The sequence below is a fragment of the Gossypium raimondii genome, chromosome 6 (genome assembly GCF_025698545.1).
Source record: "Gossypium raimondii isolate GPD5lz chromosome 6, ASM2569854v1, whole genome shotgun sequence".
Lineage (NCBI taxonomy): Eukaryota > Viridiplantae > Streptophyta > Magnoliopsida > Malvales > Malvaceae > Gossypium > Gossypium raimondii.
The window spans coordinates 32,131,891-32,153,868 of record NC_068570.1 but is presented as its reverse complement, the minus strand read 5'-3'; the positions used below and the strand labels follow the sequence as shown (position 1 = coordinate 32,153,868).

At 34.1% G+C, this 21,978-nt stretch overlaps 1 protein-coding gene across 2 annotated transcripts; it reads left to right on the top strand.

The window, feature by feature from the left end:
* Positions 1-14,810: 14,810 nt before the first annotated feature.
* Positions 14,811-21,689, top strand: LOC105773473 (uncharacterized). Of its 2 annotated transcripts, none has more exons than XM_012595425.2 (10): positions 14,811-15,276; positions 15,845-15,910; positions 16,080-16,260; positions 16,429-16,625; positions 16,979-17,029; positions 17,147-17,238; positions 19,410-19,510; positions 20,683-20,762; positions 20,970-21,097; positions 21,222-21,689. In XM_012595425.2, exons 1-10 carry the CDS (start codon positions 14,944-14,946, stop codon positions 21,283-21,285), a joined length of 1,293 nt encoding a protein of 430 aa, XP_012450879.1. In that variant the 5' UTR covers positions 14,811-14,943; the 3' UTR covers positions 21,286-21,689. The 2 variants fall into 2 exon arrangements, with proteins under 2 accessions (XP_012450879.1, XP_012450878.1); XM_012595424.2 differs by having other exon boundaries at positions 14,814-15,276; positions 20,970-21,074.
* Positions 21,690-21,978: the final 289 nt, after the last annotated feature.

The following is a 21,978-nucleotide window of genomic DNA, read 5'->3' as shown; positions in this document are numbered from 1 at the left end:
AATGTTATTTTATTCAATCTTGCTTCTACTGTTTAATCTTTAGGTTTGAATTTTTTTAGCATGGAAGTGTTATTGCGGTCACTGATACTGGAAAGTGAAGCAACAGTTCAAGCTAACAAGCATGACAACGGAAGTTGCTTAAGGATTAGAGGAATTTAATCCACTTGTTCTTAATAGTGTTCCATTGCCATCATCAGAAGGTGTGGCTAATATGCATGTTTAAGTCTTAGATTAAATATAGAAGTTAAGCTTCGTAAGATATTCATTGCAATTTAATGCATCAATAATCACCTATCTTGTTATCCTTGTGAGCACTTAGTATTCTATTGAATATTCACGTTAGGGATCTTAGTTTATCATTATCATATTTTACCTTATTGTTTTCAAGTTAGTGCTTCGACAACTACTCTCACAATTTATCTCGTTTCTATCTATTTATTGCACTAACATTGATAGACAAAAGACAATCATCCTCATGGGATCGATATCCGACAAACTCATATTTGTCTACTATACTTGCATCGACAATGTACGCTTGCACTTTATTGCTGTGACGTTAAACAGCCGATAGTAGTTTTGACATCCATTTGTCAAATCTCATAGTCATAATATGCAGCAATGGCAATGAGGATTCTGATGGACTTAAGCATGGCTACAGGTGAAAAATTTTCATCATAGTCTATACCATGAGTTTGTTTCAAACCTTTTGCAACTAACCTTGCTTTGTAAGCATGCACTTTGCAATCCATGTCAGTTTTCTTTTTGAAAACTCATTTTCACCCAATGGCCTTTGTACCTTCAGGTGGATCAATCAAGGTCCATACCTGATTATCATACATAGATTGCATTTCAGACTTCATGACCTCCAACCATTTCTTAGAGTCCAGATCTGACATAGCCTCTTGATAGGTAGTGGGTTCACATTGATCATCTAACATTATGTCATGGTTATCATTCACAAGAAATCCATATCTCTTGGGCTCATGACATGTCCTATCAGATCTACGTAATACTTGTGTTACTGGAGAAGTGTCAACAATGGTTTGTTGACTCTGAGTATCCAAAGGCGGTTCAATGTAATTTTGTGGTTGTCAAACTTTTTCAAGTTGTATCTTACTCCCATTGGCTCCTTTAGTAATAAATTCCTTTTCTAGGAAAACACCATTCCAAGTGACAAACACTTTGTTCTCGGTGGGATTGTAAAAGCGGTATCCCTTAGTTTCTTTAGGATACCACACAAAAATACATTTGTCTAATTTAGGCTCCGGCTTATTAGAAACTAGACATTTTACATAAGCCTCACAACCCCAAATCTTAAGAAAAGACAAGCTGGGCTTCTTACCAGTACACATCTCATATGGTGTCTTTTCAAGTACTTTGGAAGGAACTTGATTTAGTGTGAATGCAACTATTTTAAGTGAATAACCCCAAAAGGTAAGTGAAAGATTTGTCAGACTCGTCATAGATCGAACCATATCTAATAAGGTTCGATTCCTCCTTTTTGACACACTATTCCATTATGTTGTTCCAGGAGGAGTTAATTGTGAAATAATTCCACAATTTTTAAGATGGTCATCAAACTCTTGGCTCAAATATTCTCCACTTCGATCAAATTAAAGGGCTTTTATTATCTTGCCAAGTTGATTTTATGTTGCATTTTTAAAGGATTTGAATACTTCAAATGATTCAGATTTATGTCTCATCAGGTAGACGTAACCATATCTACTAAAGTCATCAATAAATGTAATGAAGTACTTGTAACCTCCTCTAGCTATTGAACTTAATGGTAGACATACATATGTATGCATTAGGCCCAATAATTCATTGGCCCTTTCATTTTATCCAGTAAAGGGATTCTTTATCATCTTACCTAAAAAACAAGATTCACAAGTATCATATAATTCAAAATCAAATGAATTTAAAATTCCATCTTGATGGAGTTTTGCAATATTTTTCTCATTTATATGGCCAAGGCAACAAAGCAAAAGATAGGTTGGATTTAAATCATTAGACTTAAATCTCTTAGTTTTTATGTTATGGATCGAAGAATTGTTGGATTTTTGAAGATTCAAAATATAAAGACCATCTTGTAAATCGACATTAGCATAGAATATGTCTTTATAATAAATAGAGCAATTATTATTCTTAATAATAAAAGAAAAACCATCATTATCCAAACAAGAAACTGAAATGATATTCCTACTTATACTAGGAACATAAAGGCAATTGTTCAAATGTAACAAAAGCCCACTGGGAAAGTAAGTTCATAACTTCCTACAGCTAAAGCAGCAACTCTTGCTCCATTGCCAACTCGTAGGTCAACTTTGCCTTTCTTCAGTTGTCTACTCCTTGTGAGTCCCTGCACATTTGTACAAATTTGATATCCACATCTGGTATCTAATACCCAAGAACATGAAGGAGAAAAATTAACATGTATAACATAAATACCTGAAGAGCCAATCTCACCAGTCTTCTTTTTCTTTAGATCCTCCAAATATAGTTTGCAGTTTCTTTTCCAATACCAAGTTCATTTCAAAAGAAACAAACACCCTCCTTAGGGGGTTTAGCCTTAGGTTCAAGTTTGGGCTTGGGGTAAGCATTGGACTTTCTAGCTTTTCTCTTTTCCTTGCCAATTCATTTTCCTCTTTTCTTGAAGCCCTTTCCCTTTTGAACCATTAGAATGTGATTAGGCTTGGACTTGATATTCTACTTAGTAGTTTTAAGCATTGTGAGCAGCTGAGGAATTGATTTGTTCATCTCATTCATGATGTAGTTCATGACAAACTAGCCATAACTTTTAGGCAGTGAATTCAAGATCAAATCAGTTGCCAACTTTTGGCTTAATGGAAATCCAAGTCTATCAAGGTGATCAATATAGCCCTTCATCTTTAGGACATGAGCACTAACTAAAACACTCTCAGTCATCTTACAAGAATGCAATGCCTTAGTACTGTCATACCTTTCTTGCCTTGCTTGTTGCTGGAACATTTCCTTAATATTGTAAATCATATCATAAGCATCCATGTGTTGAAGATCCTTTAGAAGTTCAGAACTCATGGTAGCTAGCATCAGGCATGCAACATCAATAGTCATTTTTATGCTTCTTATAAGCATTCTTTTCAGCTCTAGTAGCATTCTCAGCTAGTTCCTCAGGGTAAGGTTCATCCAGGACATAAAGCTTCCTTTCTTTTTTGAGAACAATTCTCAAATTTTGATACCAGTCAAGGAAGTTAATCCCAATAAGTTTGTCCTTCTCAAGGACCGATCATAGTGACATAGTAGAATTATTATTATTGGTCATCTACAATACAATGCAAAGTTTGATAAGAATTTTGATAAATGAAAAACTTCTACTAAATCAATAACCTTCAAGAATAATCATATCAATTTACTGAACCTAAGATCCATATTTCACTCAACTTTAATTCAACTTTGGCATGACATTAAAATTAAGTTATATAGGTAGGTAACTCTTACCAATTACATTTCATGTAACTCCTAGAAATCTATGAGATTTTTGACTTCACATGTCCCAGCATGTTTAAATCTCATCTTATGCCTTTAGGCCCAAAACTATTTTGATAGCCTAATTAAGTTAAACCACTTTAAACATATGAGTAGCACCAGTACCTATCTTGTCTCACTAATATAACCTAATGTACTCCCACTTTGGTAGAACCCACATTACAGTGATAAAAGCCTTGACAAGTATTCTAAAATGGATGGCATATAAACTTAAAATTTTATGTGAGGGATCTTTGTTGATTTTAATATTTAGTATATATGTCTTAACAAAATATGAGTATCACATACTAATAGATATCATCTAAGGCATTCCATACTCATAGTATCACATATATGCATTAAAATAAATGTGACATAGTATGGCCTTAATCTAAATTAATCTTTATAAAAAATATGAAAATCAAAAGTTAACCCAAGGTAATAAGCATCTTCATGGCATCAACTTAGACCACCAACTTGTGTATAGTCATTTAGCTCCTCCATCATCATGGTCAGATGGCATGACTCCAAAGGGGCTTACAATGTCTTCTCGTTATATTACAATAAAATCTACTTCTACTAGAGAAATAAAATTACAATAAAACAAAACAACACATAGGTCGTATTTAAAAATTACAACCCCTTGTAAAATAATAAAAAAATAATATGTCATTCACATAAACCTAAAAGGCCATACTATGCACCATGCAATAGGCAACACTACATAAACAACATCATGCGATTCAAACATAGTGCAAGCACAATAAGTACGTAAAACAAGACGCTTTTATACCACTGTTTGGATACAGGATAGAGTTCGAATATCATACAAACATAACACGGTGGAAAATAAAATTGATATCCCATCAACTACTAAGGATCTCATGCAATACGTACAAATCAAAAAGGGAATAAAGAAAATTACTTTGTTTCGTTAAACTCCTAGATACTAACGCTTGATTTGAATCAGATCTCCGAAAGTGCTGGCTTGTTGGAAAACAACCACCCTCTACAAGTATTCACACTCGAACGAATGACAAACGGTTGAATGAAATGCTAGTTCCAACTTCATTTTCTCAAAACATTTATTATTTATTCTCTCAAATGGCTGATAGCTAAAAACTTGTGTTACAGGAGAAATGTACATATATCACATATATATAAGGTTACATAAAATTGGATTTGAGGTTGTATATATATTTAAAACTCTTATAAATAATTTAAAATCTATTTCCTTATCGATAAGGAATATCGATTTTATCTTGAATTTTAAAACTCTTTTAAATAATAATTTAAATTCTATTTAGTTATCTTTTATTTAAAACTCTTTCAAATAATAATTAAATTATGTTTTATTTATTATTTATCTAAAACTCTTTTAAATAACAACTAAATTCTATTCCTTATTTGATAAGAAATATATCAAATCCTTTTGATTTTGAATTTTAATTATTATTTATCTAAAACTCTTTTAAATAATAATTAAATTCTATTTTCTTATCGATAAGAAATATATCAAATCCTCTTTTATCTCGTTTATTATTATTTTCGAATTTAACAAGAAATAGTAACAAAATTACTATTTGTTATCATTTTGACTACAATTTAAATTTCCAAAATTAAATTCGAATAAAAATAATAGTTGATTATTACTCGTAATTTAAAATAATCTTATCATTTTAAATTACTTAAAGGGAGCGATAAACTTAACTATTCTTATTCATTCTTAATTTGCGTCCCTATAGGTTCAATTAATGTTGGCAGTAAGCCTAAATCATATTTTGTCCTACAAGTCATAAGTGGTCTAGCAAGACATTAGGATTACCCAAGTTAAATGAAAGCTCATGATCCGAGACAACCTAAATATAACTCATGACATAATCCTTTTGTCTCACGATATTTAGATAGAGTATAAGGCATGCATAAAGTCAACCTTATATCGTTCTATCTTTAATTTCTCGATGCCCAATTAGACTGACAAAATGAATGACATTGATTTCCATCAATTTATTCAAGCATGGCCATACATTTTTCAGTCTCAATCGTCTAGGGGCCTAGAGATATCTCTCTTATAATAAGAAGGACAAGTTTCATCTTAATCGCTCACATCTCACTACATGATTCTAATTATGTTCAAGCATAACTTTTATAGTTGTCTGATTAAAGACAAAGTTTGATTATGTTAAAACATAAATTTCCTCATGTTGAGAACTATAGTGATTTTAGGTATTAGGATTTAATGACACAACTGTTTAGAGATTTAATTTACAGCTTTGATCCATGTATTAACCTCAAAACGGGTTGGTCCAATATTCATTCTCAAAAAATACATATGAATATGATTTGTTTCTCAAACACATATTCATCACATGAATATCTATCATATTTCATACTAATATGAATTCGTTGTTGTGGGAACAACAACGACTGATTAAGGACATTTAGAATAAATTTATTCAAGGATATTATTATATATTAAACATGCAAATAATAATAATAAATTCATGTAATCAAAACAAAACATCAATACAATAGGCCTAGGGCACTATTACTAACATTTTTAACAATCTTTTTAGATTATGGAAATCATTTTCAAGCTTATTCTTTCCAATGATTCATTCTTGGAGGGGAAACTAGAGCCACTTGAAGGAGTTGTGGATTCATCTTGTTTCCACGGCTCCTTAGAACTTCTACATGCCATCTTCTTTCATCGTCTTTCATCTTTCTTTTCTTTATTTTTCCATTTAGTTCATGTTATTTTTATTCTAATCTATGTTTGATTTATTTCTATGTCTTAATTAGCAAAGAAAAGACATTTTCCCATCATTATACATCAAGAAAGATTCAAATATAGGAGTTCTTTTATTTTCTTGTTGATTTGAGTTCTTTAGTTATAAAACAATTTTTATTTTACTAAATTCTCCATTCTACCAACTATTTTGTTGTTGTTGTTTTAGATCTAATTGGAGACATTCTTTTGGTTCAAGAACTTTTTTCTCTCCCAAGAAATCCTATTGTACTTATTCTTGGCCACCCCTTTCTTCCTTTGTTGTTTGATTTTCTTTTCATTCAATTTAAACAAAAACTAATATGTTTTGTTTCTTTTGTTCAAATCTAAATTCGACAACCTCTTTTCAACCAAGATCAGTCCAAAACACTCTCTTTTGCTTGGATCTTCCTCATTCTTTGATGGTTGAATCTTTTATGTTTACTATATTGTGTTTTCATTTAGTTCTTTTTTTTATTGTTCATATTTGTTCATAATTCTTTGTTTTCTCATATTGGAAGCTCTAATTCGGTTAGAACTCAACAAGAACAAGTCTTTACATAGCCAAATTAGAATCTCTCTCAAGAACCCTAATTTGATTCGAATTTCTTATTCTTTTTCTATCTTAATTACTTGTTTTAGTTGTTGTCATTTTAATTATTTTATCTAATTTGGATTGTTTGCGTTTCCAGATTGTGTCAAATGCCAATTTCTCTTCTATTCATCTAGAGCTTTAGGCCAATTCCTTGACTTGGTCAAACTTGCAATACTATTCCACATGCATCATTATCAATATGTAATAAAAGATTAATATTATTTTATTTTATTTAAAACAAGTTCTATTAATATACATTTATTAAAGAATAAAATTTGTAAATTAAATGTAAGAATTTATTCAATTAAACTTTCATAATATATTTTAATATTTTTACACATATATGATATCTTCCTATCTTGAATATCTATTTAAACATTATATTATAAATGTTACGTCTTTTAATATGTTAAAATAAAATATGAAATATATAAAATTAAAATCATAAATTTTGAAAAGATTGTGCTTTTTGAAGTTTTAGAATATTTTATTCCTAGTTTAAAATATATCAATCGATAACAATTACTTAATTTCATTCACATAGTTAGTATTATAAATATTATATTTATTGTACTTATACATTTTAACTTATACAAAAATTAAAATATCAATTAAATTTTTATTTATAAAATACAATTAAATTCATACATCTCCAGCTACAAAATTTATACATTAATATAGTAACCTCAATCTTTCATCCATATGTTGAAATTTTAAGTATTATTGAATACAACATTCCACTTTTACATCAATCCTCTAAAATGTTTCCTGACTATTTTATTAAAAAAGCCTATTTTTTACTTTATTTACTTTATTTATTGGAATGGGCCAAAAAATCAAAAACGCTTCCACGTAGGCGCATTTTAAGGGGAAATTTCAGAAAAGCGCATCCCTAGGGGAGCGCTTTTGCCATGTCAGCATAAAACATGGATGCGCTTTGTTGATATAGCAAAAGCGCTCCCCCAGGAATGCGCTTTAGCCTGTGTTTTTTCAAGGGTTTAGGGTTATTTGCATGTTTAGAGCTTAGAGTTTAGGATTTTAGGGTTAGGGTTTTTATTAAAATAAATTAGGGTTTTATTTGTTTATGGTTTATAGTTTTGGAGAAAATAAATTAAGGTTTAGGGATTTAAAAAATAAATTAGGGTTTATGGTTTTTAAAAAATAAATTAAATTAGGGTTTATTATTTTTAAAAAATAAATTAGGGTTTAGGGATTTTTAAAAATAAATTTGTGTTTAGGGTTTTAGGTTTTTGTAATAGTTTTAGGGATGAGTTTTGAAAATAAATTTTGACGAGATGGATTTTGTTTGTTTTTTTTTGGTTCAGTTAGCAAAAGTACTGAAAAAAGTTCCCAGCTGAATGCTATTTTTCTACACTAGTTTCTGAAAAACTAATTTTGAGAAGATGGTTCTGATAAAATAGGGTAAAAAAGGCTTCAAATGCACTATCACCAAAAGTACTGAAAAAAGCTCCTAGCTGAACGCTATTTTTCTACTGTAGTTTTTGAAAAGATGGTTCTGAAAAAATAGGGTAAAAAATGTTTCAAGTAGGATGCACTGTCAACAAAAGTACTAAAAAAAGCTCCCACCTAGACACTCTTTTTCTACAGTAGTTTCTGAAAAATAATTTTGAGAAGATGGTTCTGAAAAATAGTGTAAAAAACGCTTCAAGCAGGATGCATTGTCAGCAAAAGTACTAAAAAAGCTCCCACTTGGACGCTCTTATTTATAGTAGTTTCTAAAAAATAATTTTGAGAAGATGATTCTAAAAAGATAGGGTCAAAAACACTTCAAACAGGATGCACTGTCAGCAAAATTACTGAAAAAAACTCCCACCTAGACACTCTTTTTCTACAGTAGTTTCTAAAAAAATAATTTTGAGAAGATGGTTCTGAAAAGATACAGTCAAAAACACTTCAAGTCGGATGCACTGTCAGCAAAAGTATTGAAAAAAGCTCTCACCTAGACACTCTTTTTCTACAGTACATCCTGCTTGATTTTAGGCTATGAATGAGTCAAATTTCATTCTCATGTTGCATAAGTTACAGTAAGAGAAATTAGAGAAGTTCAGAAGAATAAAAATTGAAAAAGTTAAGGAGATTATAAATTGAAGAAGTTGAGAAGGTAGAAGTTAATTTATCGTATTAATATTTATACGAATCATTATATTTTTGCATAATATTTTTTGTTTTGAATTTCTTTCGATAGATCATTTAGTTGAAATGAGTGAACATATTAGTGCTATTATTTACTACGATGGTGAGGTCCGTGACACCGAGAATGGTGTTATTTTTTATCAGAGAAGACAGCGTGACTGATTTTTAACCAAAACATAGATTTGACAGAACTTTGTAAAAGAATTAGGTTCAAAATCTTCAGAACGACACCAATGAGAGTTTTGTCTATTAAGTATCAATTTTGTTCTTCGGTTGATCTTGTGACATATGACTCATTTGATATCAAAGGTGGTCGTAGCTTGAAGGCGATGGTGCAAACTCATCTCGTTAGTGGATCACCTTATCTTGAGTTATATGTATAATTTTTATCACCAAATGAAGCCCTTTTGATTTCAACATCTTCTGCTATTCGAGAGGAATACACGACCCCTACTCTACACTCCGTTAGTGGGAGGCAGAACACGGAAGCGTCCGTATTTGGTGGCAGTATGAAATACACGACCCTTGTATGACACTCCATTAGTGGATGAGACATGCACCTCGGTGAGTCGATGTTCGATGCTGGAAATACGTACTAGGGAATGACATCAACTTCTAGTGGTTGGAAATCCACATCTAATTGGGGACGTTATGAAACGTTTACGAGAAGGGATGATGTAATCCCTACGATGTCCACCGGCGAGGGGACCTCGTACGTTGAAGATGATGGTGGGTTGGGTGATGAGTCTGATGTGGATCCACCTCGAGAGCCCAACTCCGATAGTGTAGAAGTTGTATTATTTTTTGAACTGAAGTCTGTTCCCACCGAACCTAAAGATGATAAAGGGGGTTCGGATGAAGAAGAAGAAGAAGAAGAAGAAGAAGATCCGCGATTCACAGCGTACTCGCCTCTGGCCCACATGCATAATGTTGATCTATCAGTAGATGATGCATTGGAGTTTCTAGATCTACCACACAGAAGGCATGATCATACAAGTTCGTCGTTGGATTCAGGTGAATTGGAAGTTGGTAAGGATTTTTCCAGTAAAGATAGTTTTCTCGGTGCATTGAAACAATATAGCATCATGAACGAGGTTAAATACCACGTAGTTAAATCCAAATCCGAGAAGTTTGAGGCCAAGTGTGCAGTGTGAGACGATATATGTTCATGGAAAATCATGGCTTCGGTTAATTAAAGGATAGGGTTGTGGGAGATAAAGAAGTTCAAAGTCCACATACGTGTGTTGCCAGTACAGTATCACTGGGTGGTTAGGGTTTTTGAATATTACTGTTATTATTTAATGTTGTATTATTTAACGTACTCATGGGTTGACAAGTGTTTCAAAAGATCATCCCAAGATGGATTCAAATATGATAACGGGCTTAATACTACCGATGGTGAAGACAGATCCCAAGACTTCTGTATCAGTCTTAATTATCAATATTCGTAACCAATTCAAGTACACGCCTTATTACCGTAATGCCTAGATAGCTAAGTAGCAAGCGTTGGATAATATACACAGTGGGTGGGACTCTTCATATAATGAGGAGTGGCAGTGGTGTTAGGTGCTGGAGATGTACATCCCAGGTTACGTAATAAACCTTGAAACGGGCCCTGTGTACTGTAACGATCACTTGCTCCGTGGATGCCAAGTGTTCAAATGTCTGTTTTGCAGCTTTAAGCCGGGACGCATTTGTGTACTGCAAGCCATTGGTACAAATTGACGGTACCTTTATGTATGGTAGATATAACCATCAACTATTGCTAGCTGTGACACAGGATAGTGGTGGAAGAATCCTTCCAATTGTGTTTACAATAACACTGGGGGAGACGGTGACGACTGGGATTTCTTTCTTTCTAGGTTGAGGAGGCATGTTTGCCCCCAACCTAATATCTGCGTTTTATTGGATCGGGGCACTAGAATACTAACTGTAATTGAGTGACAAGGAAGCCTATGGGATCGCACACACCATTGGTATTGTCTAAGGTACGTTACGTCTAACTACTATGAGCAATATCAGTATACCACTAAATGACGACAAGTGACTAACATGGGTATTTAATCGCCACTAATATTATTTTGTTTGTAATATTCAATTTGTTCTGAATGGAAGAGTGGTATCTAATCATCGCTATCCACTTATATTAACAAGGTATGAGGTTAATAAAGACCGTTTTCATGAGATGTTGACAATTTTGCGGTCAATTAACGATCAATGCGCAAACTACCTCTGTAACATACCTTTCAATTAGTGGACACAAGCATAGGACGGTGGCCTATGATATAGTAATATGACCTCAAACCTGACTGAATGTATAAATTCTATTTTTAAAAAAATATGTCATCTGCTGATAACCACCATTGTGCGGAAGACATACTTCTATTTGGCGGCATTGTTTCTAAAGTGAGTAGTGAGTTATAAAAGCCAAATGCAGGGAGGCAATGTATGGTGCCGAAAGGTAGTGCAAGAAATTAACAAGGCAAAGGCGCGGGCTAAGACCATGCACAAAGTGTGTCACGGTCGCGACAACCTATGGTTTTGTGTAACGGAGTTCGACATATAGAACCAAGGTATTAATGACGAGCAATATTGTGTACACTTGAGTAATAGGACTTGCAACTGTGGGAGGTTTGACGCACTTTGTTATCCATGCGCTCATATAATTGTAACTTGTCAGAATCTCCTTTTGGATCCCATGAGTTATGTCGATGAAGTGTGCAAATTAGAATACATGTACAACATGTGGAGACACGTATTCCCACTGGTCCCAGATGAATGTAAGTGGTCGTCTATATCGCTTGCTCTGTTTAAATTGTTAACGGGTAGAGAATTACATAACAAACCAAAAGGTTGACCTTGCTCGAGTAAAATACGTGATAATATGGATATTCTGGAAAGAACAAACCAACAGAAGTTGTGCGGATGGTGTAAGAACCCAGGTCATACAATTCGAATATGTCCAAATCGAAATAGTTCATAATTGATTAAATGAAACTATGTTGCATTATTTCTATTGCCTTATTCAAAAGAACTTCTATTTTATTAAATTGGACAAAATATAGAAATAATTTGTACAAATATATTAAAAACAACTTCTATTTTATTAAATGAAACAATATAAAAACAATTTGTACAAATATATTAAAAAAATCAATACATGTACCGGTCAGAATCAGTGCCACATGGGGGTGGTTGACAGTTACGCGCTAGATTCCTTCTTGTTTCAGCTTTCGGTGGGGGTTGTGGTTGTTCTGGTTGTGGGTGTTGGGAGGATGACCCACCTTGATAGAACAAAGACTACGAAGGTGTTTGCATCACCCACGGCGGAGGTGTTTGAATCCCGTAAGGCAATGAGGATTGGAAATGAGATAAGCTCCCCGACGGTGCATCGTGCGGTCCCTCTTATGACGATGGCCTATATATCATCGGTTAAGTTGAAGTCATCGGAAAAGGAGATGCACCAGGCCATACATTCCAACTTGGCATAGGACTGGGAAAATGAAACATATAAGGGCTAGGATATGCACTTGGCATAATCTGAAGGGACTGTGGTGTGGGCGTCGTCGCTTGAGGTGTGGGCATTGGGCTCTGTGATTGCGTGGGCGCTACTGATGAGCCTGCCCCGTCAGCCCTTCTCCTTAGATTTAAAGGGTCTCGTCGTTCCCTTTTGACACGGATTTGTCAATGCCTCTACTCTTTCGAAAGCAAATATGGCTTGCCATGGATCCTAAACCATGACATGTAATCCGGCTCGTATGCTAACTCTGGAACGATGATCGGTTCGTAAGTAGGTATATGATCATACTAATTTTCCCACATTTTGATATAATCCAAGAAGAAGATCGGCCAATGCGTATTCGGTCACCGTAAGACGATTTTGTGCTCTTTATCGAGCACCTCAGGTACCACGGGAATCGATTTTTAGAATCCAAATTGCCACAACACTCTATCTGTCTGGTGCATCTCAATAGTAGCGTAGTTGATCAATGGGACCCTAACATGCCAGATGTTCTGATTCTACAGGAATTCATCCGGAATTACTGCCCAAATTACCAGATCCTTATATGGTATCCATTGAAACTATATGAACGTGATAAAAATATTAGTTATATACATAATACTAAATACTAAATACTAAATACTAAATACTAAATACTAAATACGAAACAACTATGTTATGTATATATATTTCATTTATATATATACTTACATGTGCTTCCAACCGTTGGTTTAATAGAAGCCGTATATCTTTAAGAGCGGCGGTAGGTATTCCAACATAATTTACCGAATGGTTCCACCTAATAAAATAAAATTTTAGCATAAAATTATGTTTTAAATCTATGTAATAATTGTAAAATCTAATATAAATTTTACCTCATTAAGAGTGAGAATGTATACCGGTGGTTCACTTGAGGACATAAAAATGGAAAGCTAAACCGATGCTATGATTGTAGTAGTGATAGGCAACCTCCGATTTTGACTTTACTTGGTTGTGAATCTTGACACATCTCCTAGTACAATGTCGACAACACAACAGACCCCTAACTGAGTTCGCAAGCTGCTCTAAAATCGACGAGTTTCAGCAGTCACCTCAGATGTATGAGGTTTTGTTACAAGTCTGGCATCAGATAACCTCCAATGATCTCAAGGATGTATGCCCGAACGTATCATATTCTTTCTACTTCAGTTGAATCATCCCTTGGCTCCGAGAATTTGTCTCTTAACCAGCCCATCTCGATCTGACCTTCATAAAATTATCTGGAATCGCACCCAAAAAATCGTAGCATACGGCTCTCCAATTAGCAGATTGAGCGGACTCGGTGAGTACGGGCCCATCCACTGGCAACCCCAATTTTAACTGCATGTCCTCCAAAGTGATGGTACACTCTTCGTATGGAAGATGAAATGTGTGCGTCTTGGGTCTCACCTCTCTATGAACGCGCTAATGAGTTTCGGGTCCAATTTGCACTCCCGGCCTATATTGGCCACATGCCTAAAATTCGCTTCCCTCAAGTAATTTTCTATCAACGGTGATGGAGGACCAGACATATTACGAATATAACATTGTAACACTTGATCTACCGACTGTTATAAAAAAATCATAAATAAATATTAATTAAAATTACATAAATGAAAAAAAATTAAATAATATTAAAAAATTGAAATTAACCCTTACCATTTTCATTTGCTCGACGGAGATATGTTTATAATCGAGACAAATTAATTCCCCGACCATTGCTAACATGATCAAATATCTTAGAAATTATAAAAAAATAATATCGATTTAGAAAAAAATTAAAGGAAATTGTGATTTAAAGAGAGCTTTGATAAATTTAAAGAGAAATTTGAGAGCTTTTTTGAGAAATTTAGAGAAAAATTTGGAAGAAATTAAAGGAAATTGTGTGAAAAAAATAGGTGGGGGTTTATAATTTTCTTGTCATGACCGTTGGTCCTCCAATGGTAAAAAATTTAAATGACCGTTTGGGCAAAAAACACGGGCTAAAGCGCAACCCTGGGGAACGTTTTTGCCATGTCAGCAAAACGCGTTCACGTTAGTACGTTTTATGCTAACATGGCAAAAACGCTCCCCTAAGGACGTACTTTTCTGAAAATTTCCCTTAAAACACACTTACGTGGACGTATTTTTAATTTTTTAACCTATTTCGGTAAATAAAGTTTAAAGTGACCTATTTTCATAAATAAATTTGGAAATGATTTGTTTTAGTAAAATAGTCATGTTTTGTCATGAAAGTTCTATTTGATAGAGGGGGAAAAATCCCAAGCTATTAAGAAATATACAAAACCCAAATAAAACCTCCACAGCCCACGTCCGAAGATAAGCCTCCTTTCTTGCTCTTCCGTTTCATCCTTCTCCCCCCAAACCGGAATCCCAGCAATAACCAACTCGAATACAAAAAAAATGGCGACGCTATCAATGGACATCGCCACAACGTTCATCAACTTCACCACTCGTTGTCGCCGCCGCTCCGGAATAAAAACCACGGTTCTCCCTCTTTTCTTCAAATCCTCCACCATCAATACCCGCTCCCTTTCTTCCAAACCGTTGCCTTCTTCATCTCTCACCGTTTTATCCACCTCCAATTTCTCCAAAGTTAACCGCTGCCGCCGGTTCTCAGTAGCTGCCACCGCCACTACTACTCCACAGAGCGAGGATTCCGACGTTTCTACTAAAATTCCTCCTGATACTCGCATTCCCGCCACCATAATCACCGGCTTTTTGGGATCTGGCAAGGTAACAACTGCTTTACCAAAGGTTGAAATCGTCTTTGAAGTTTCTTTATTGAAAGTAAATGGTCTTTAAAGTTAAATATATTGAGTATCGGTTTAGCCTGGTTCTGTTTATTTTCTGGGATTTTAGGTTGGTTCATAGTTTTTACGAATTCATCGGATTTTGGCTTTGGATTTTGTAGCTATAGCTGTAAACTGCAGAAAAAGATTGTTGCCTTTTGTGGAAAATATGTATGAAATGATTGCTAAGTTTGTCCTTTGTAGCTTAAAGGATATTATTAACTCCGCCCAACTTTAGAAATTCTGTATATTTTGTAATAGCTGCTAAATTAACTTGTGAAAACTATCCTTTTGCATTAAACTTCAAATTTATTGACTAAAATATAGTTTAAATGTCAATAAACAACTGTAAATGTTGTTACTGTACACCTATTTGTCTCTTTTCTTATCACAAACACATTTGGCAATCAAACTTTGCGTTTCTTCTTCTGATAGGATTTCAACTTTTTTTATTGAAAGAGTTGGCTGGTTGACGTATTAATCTTTTTGAACTTTTGTGTGTTGTGGAACAGACAACATTACTCAATCACATCTTGACTGCAGATCACGGGAAGCGTATAGCAGTGATAGAGAATGAGGTATCTGAGTTTAATTCTGCTTTAACATTCATTGCTTGATATGATGGCAATAAAGGGTTCACAATAGTTGATCTTTTGTAAGATCATTAGAGTAGGTGAGCTATTAATGAGTAAGTTATTGTTTAATTTCTTATTATCTTAATTCTTTTTTCCAATTTGAACATTTCAGTATGGTGAAGTAGACATCGATGGCTCTCTTGTTGCTGCTAAAGCTGCTGGGGCTGAGGACATAGTCATGCTTAACAATGGCTGTCTCTGCTGTACTGTAAGGGGTGATCTTGTGAGGATGATTGCAGAGCTAGTCAGTAAGAAGAAAGGGAAATTTGACCACATTGTAATCGAGACTACAGGTTGGAAATTATCTCAAAGCACCTGTAAAAATTTATAGAAAGAGTAATAACTTTTTATTTCTATTTGTTTGTGTTGTTGCATTTGGTGTATATCTGAGTTTTCCTCTTTGCTTGAGCATGATAAGTTATTATGTTTGCTTCTTTTGCATTCCACATCCACCTTACCAGGGTTGGCAAATCCTGCACCAATAATTCAGACATTTTATGCTGAGGATCAGGTTTTCAATGATGTCAAGTTAGATGGTGTTGTTACTCTAGTTGATGCAAAACATGCTGGCTTTCATTTGGATGAGGTCAAACCAAAGGGAGTGGTCAATGAGGCAGTAGAGCAAATTGCTTATGCTGACCGCATAATTGTAAACAAGGTACTTATGATGACCATATAATTGGAAGTGCAAAGCATTCAGTTAGTTATTAGTCAATACCCAAACAAAAACATTATTGAACTTGTTTTATTCTCTTGAACTTTGACTCAAACCATTGCCTAATATTCTGGTTGCGGCCAGCCACGTATCTCTTCTTTTCATTGCCATTTTGAATTTATACATTATCTCAACAAAAAGAGCTTTCTTCATTTTTCTGATTCTATGGTTCTTTAGATCCACCTCAACTAGATATTACTCATAGAACTCTTATAGGACATGTTCAAAGACTTCCATCTGTTATATTGAATTTCTTTTCTAATGGCTAGCTGATATATTATTGTTTGTTTTGATAGACTGATCTTGTTGGTGAGCCAGAAATTACGTCCCTGGTTAAGCGGATAAGGGTTTGTTTTCTGCTGCTTTTTTCTTATTATTAAATAGTTTTATTGCAACTTAGGATGCTATTTGTTACTTCTTTATTTTTCATGGTTCTGATCAAAGATGACATTGCCTGCTTGCAGAGCATTAATGGTATGGCTCATCTCAAGCACACAGAGTTTGGAAAAGTTGACTTGGAGTATGTTCTTGGGATAGGAGGCTTTGATTTGGAGAGGTTGTTTTCTGCTCTGATTTAGTACCTCCATTTTCAGTAAAGGAAATCATTAAAGTAGTTATTACAAGTATTGTCATTTTTGCCATTTTATCATCATGTTCTATTTTTGTTAAGCAGAAAGTCTTCTGTCTCTCTTTGATTTGGTCTTGGAACTGCCTCTTGAGCTTCATTTCCATTTTGAGAAATTATTTGTTGAACACTGCCTGTTTGGAATCATTTTAGTAATACACAGCCATCATGGATGGTAAAATTAATGTTTTGATTGAACTCATCGTTGTTGTATTTTTATCTATTCTCTTTCCCTTTTCTTTGAAAAGAAAAGGGAGAGGGGCAGGTTGAGACATTCAAAATGTTTCTTTAATGCTTCTTATTCCCCCTTATCTTACTGGAAAATAGTTTGACAGACATTTTTAAATTTATTTATAATAAGATAATTTTGATTCGGAATGGGTTTATTGACCCTTGTGTTGAGATTTATTCTCTGGAATCTGAAGAAGATTTCAGTAGAGCCTTTCATGTGCATATTGGTTAATGTATGACTTGTTTTCCTGAGAGAGTGAAGGCTGTCCGACAGCCTAATTTTCTGATTCTTAGAGGAATTATTGTGCTGCTGAGTGCTGACATCTTTTACAAAATAGCATATGTTGCTTTCTTCTGCTTAACATTGCAGCTTCTTGTGCTCCGGTTTTCATGGATTGACATTGATTGCCCCCCCCCCCAGGGCACACACACTTCTCTTCTAGTGGAACCTTTGCAATTGTTTTTTTAGGTCAATATAGATTTATATAGATAACTTGCCTTGGTTTTCTCAAGAGGGATAAGGAAGAAATTTAACATGATTTGAGGTTACACTTTTGAAATCCAATGTCTTCTTAAAACAGGAGGGCTGAGAATGGGAATTGAGGATGATAGGACTGAAAGCATCTCAGTCGAATAAAGTAAATTAGAATGGATTAAGTTGCCAAAGGTTTCAGGTTTTCTACTGTAAGTTTGCTGGCTGATCAGCTTTTGAACTTCACCTATGCTATCAAGTATTTCACAATTGCTGGTAGAGTTGTCTTTTGTTGTCGAGTCATTTTTTGGAGCTCTTTCTAGGTAGTACCGCTCATTATTCAGAAAAGAGTGCTGGATTTTATGATCAATATCATTGTTTTTTATGAACTGAGAACATGAAAGAAGAGCATACGACACAGGAGAATAGTTACCTATATCAAATCTCTTTGTTACATGGGTTTACATTCTTATATTTGGTTCAGGTTATTGCTTTTGTAGATTGTCTTATATCATTTGTTGAGTGATTAGATTGGCAACATCTTGGTGCCTGCAATTTATGCCCTCACCCATAAAAAAACCAGCCATGACTTGAGCTGTGATTTTTCAAAAGTATAAAAGAACTTCTACACTGAGTCTTCCTTGGATTGGGTTATTCATGCTTATGTTTCCTGTGGGCTATATGTAGTTGCATCCATAACATTGGTATTATGAGCATTTCTTTTATGATTATCTATGAAGCATCGACATGGAGCTAACACAGCCAAATAAGTACTGGACATGCCCTGATATGAAGTTCTCAAATCAGACACAGTCAAGACATGTGTCACAAAAGGGATACTGCTGGACTTGGCCTGAAATTACCTTTGGGAAACCAAAAAAGAAACAAAAGCCAGAATGGGAAGAGTAAAGACAATGAGGGAGGGAGGAAAGATGATGGGGAAGAAAGAAGGCAAAATGTCAGGAAATGGGTATGGGAATTAGGAAACGTGGAAATGGGTATTTGGATTTGTGAGATTGAAAATGAGTTTGAGAAGTAAAAAGTTAAATATTTGTGGGAGTCATTTATTTATTATTATGAAAATTTTTAATTAAACAAATGTTACTATAAGGATATATTTGTGTAGTTAAATTTACTTATTTGATAAAAAAATATTAATATTTTATTTAAAATGAACACTATAATGTTAAAATATTTATTAAAAATATTTTTCATTGCTGTGTCCTGCTGCACCCGAATCTTGAGAAATTTTAGAATTGTTGTCTCTTTGTTCAGATTGTATCTATATTACATGGCGGTGTCCATGCTTCATAGATGATTATCCATTTACTTGGAATTTTTTGTTCATCAACCCCTGAATTTTGGTTGTTGACTGACTTTTGTGCTTAAATCTTGCCAGGATTGAGAGTTCCGTCAATGATGGTGCTAAAGAAGATCATGCTCACCATCATGATCATGATCATCACCATCATCATCATCATGAACATGAGCATAAACATGGTACTGTACTTGTCATGATACCAAATAGTCATTTTGCATGTGTTTTTAAAAGGTTTCTCTTTATTTATTTCATGTTTGTCTTTATTAGCAATAGTATATGTTCACTGTTCTTGAAGAGTGGTATTTGGTTTACTTTTGTTTCTAATAGTCCAATGGGTTGCTTTCTTGTTGTAGTCCACTATATGCTTTGCTGTTTACATTTTTTCTTTTCCGAGATATGTCGAATTGTAATTTCTGTTTTTCATGTGGTCAGACACCTTTGTGCTTTAATGACAATAATAAATCAGTCCAGTTAGTAATGGTGAATAATGTCTAACTTGTGAAACGAAATGTTTCGTGATAAGTTGTGAATTATGGCATTGCCTGTTGACTTGCGTCTAAATAGGTATTTGTCACCAAATTGATTTATTTGGTGGAACATGTTAGGAGCAAGAATGAATTTGAACTTAAGCTGAGTTGTTAAAAATTTAAAAGCATAATCAGCTATAAAGAATCCTCAAGCTAGTTGCTACTTTCATTTTCAACCTAAAATGTCACTCTTTGAAGTGGTTACAAGGTTTCCATAGAGGGTGAGCTAATTGTCATCAGACTGCAGATATGCATGAATATCTTTTCCAATCTGACCACCTGAGCCCTGAACATGTTAAATTCTTGTTTGATGTAGATTTGGCACTTCAGCAATGTTCATATTAATGCTTTTGGCTAAGATATAAATCTGATTTGTAGTTTGAAAGAAATATGTGGATTTTAGAAGATTGAGAAGAAGTTAGACTAGCTTATTATGTGGCACATATTCATTTCTATAATGATTCACTCTGAAGCCTTCTTCCATGCTATTGGTTTCTGATAGTGCCAAGCTTTATCGTGGAAACTAGAGCTCACAAAAATCAAATATTGTATCTTTCTGAACTACAGAAACACGTATAATCTGGATAACAATCTAAATTTCACTTGCGAGGAATCTTATACCTCACTAATGCCATCTCTACCCAAAGTCTGTCACTAGTTTCTTCTAGGCTTAAGCTACTGATTTAGGCCCTCGTATTTTTTATTTCTTTGGCAAGGCAATTTGGATGCGGTCATGCTTACTTGCTAATTGTACAATTATCTTGTCGACGTGCTGAAGCTTTACTCTTCTACTGAAGCTAAAAACCTTGTACTTTGACATGCAGACCATCATCATGATCATACTCATGACCCAGGAGTTTCCTCTGTCAGCATAGTTTGTGAAGGGAGCTTAGATCTAGAGAAGGTTGGTTTTAAAGCATAATCTTCCTCCAGCTCTAGATTAGATTATGATCCTAAAATACAGGCATATGAGCGGGGGCCTATTAGTTAATGGGGTTTCTTCCGTCTGCATAGGTGCTTCAGAATTTGTTTCATTATCGTGATAAGTTATTGTTTTGGTCAGAAAGTATTAAAACCTTCATTTTACGGTTTTATTTACTTCATCTTGCAGGCTAACATATGGCTTGGTACATTGTTGTTGGAACGTAGCGAGGACATTTACCGGATGAAAGGTCTTCTTTCTGTTCAGGGTATGGATGAGAGGTTCGTCTTTCAGGTGAGGAGCGTGACGTTTGATTGGTCCGTTTGTCTATCCACTATGCGCTTGTATCTATGATCTTATTGCTATGAAAATAAAATAAAATACGGTTATTTGAGCATCGGATGGGAGAGTGCTGATTGAGTTTTATAATGAAATGAACAGGGAGTTCATGACATATTTCAAGGATCACCAGACCGGTTATGGGGAGCAGATGAACCGAGAATAAACAAGATTGTATTCATCGGCAAGAACTTGAATGCAGAGGAATTGGAGAAGGGTTTTAAAGCTTGTTTACTATGATAACATTGACTGAATAGGACCAGACCATTGCATTTTGACTTGATAGAATATGGAATTGCCCCTCTTTTGCCTTTATGCTTGCAAGTGGAAAAAGGGCCGAGGTGGTTGCCGGGCTTGATTTATCATGTGAACAGTGGTATTATTATTATTATTATTATTATTATGTTTGCTGTTAAAGAATCTATAGAAATGTTTAAAACACAAAAAATGGTTCAACTGTACAAGTTACATGTATTTTAGGTTGACTTAATATTAAGAGTCCAGCCATACAAATTCAATAAGAATAATTATAAAATATAAATTAAATTATGATATCAAAAATAAAATAAAGGTGTTGTTGACTCTTTTTTTATTGTTAAGTCATTTTAAATAAAATTTTGAAACTTCCAGTATCATTGTTTTTCTTAACTTATTTTGTAAAGGAAAAGAACTAGTCGCCTGATATAAATTTTTATTATATTTACTTAGATGATAATTATGTTTAAAATGAGAATCAAAATGATATTAATCATCAATCAAAATGAATGGTTTTATGTTTTAGATTTTAGATTTTATATTTATCTTAATTTATTGAAATAAAAGTAACAAAATACAATCCTTTTCTTTTTTAAAGTCTCAA

Coding starts and splice junctions, on each gene's coding strand:
- LOC105773473 (XM_012595424.2), top strand. CDS start 14,944: ATGGCGACGCTATCAATGGACATCGCCACAACGTTCATCAACTTCACC. Junction 16,261..16,428: donor CATTGTAATCGAGACTACAG/GTTGGAAATTAT, acceptor CCACCTTACCAG/GGTTGGCAAATCCTGCACCA. Junction 21,075..21,221: donor ATGAGAGGTTCGTCTTTCAG/GTGAGGAGCGTG, acceptor TGAAATGAACAG/GGAGTTCATGACATATTTCA.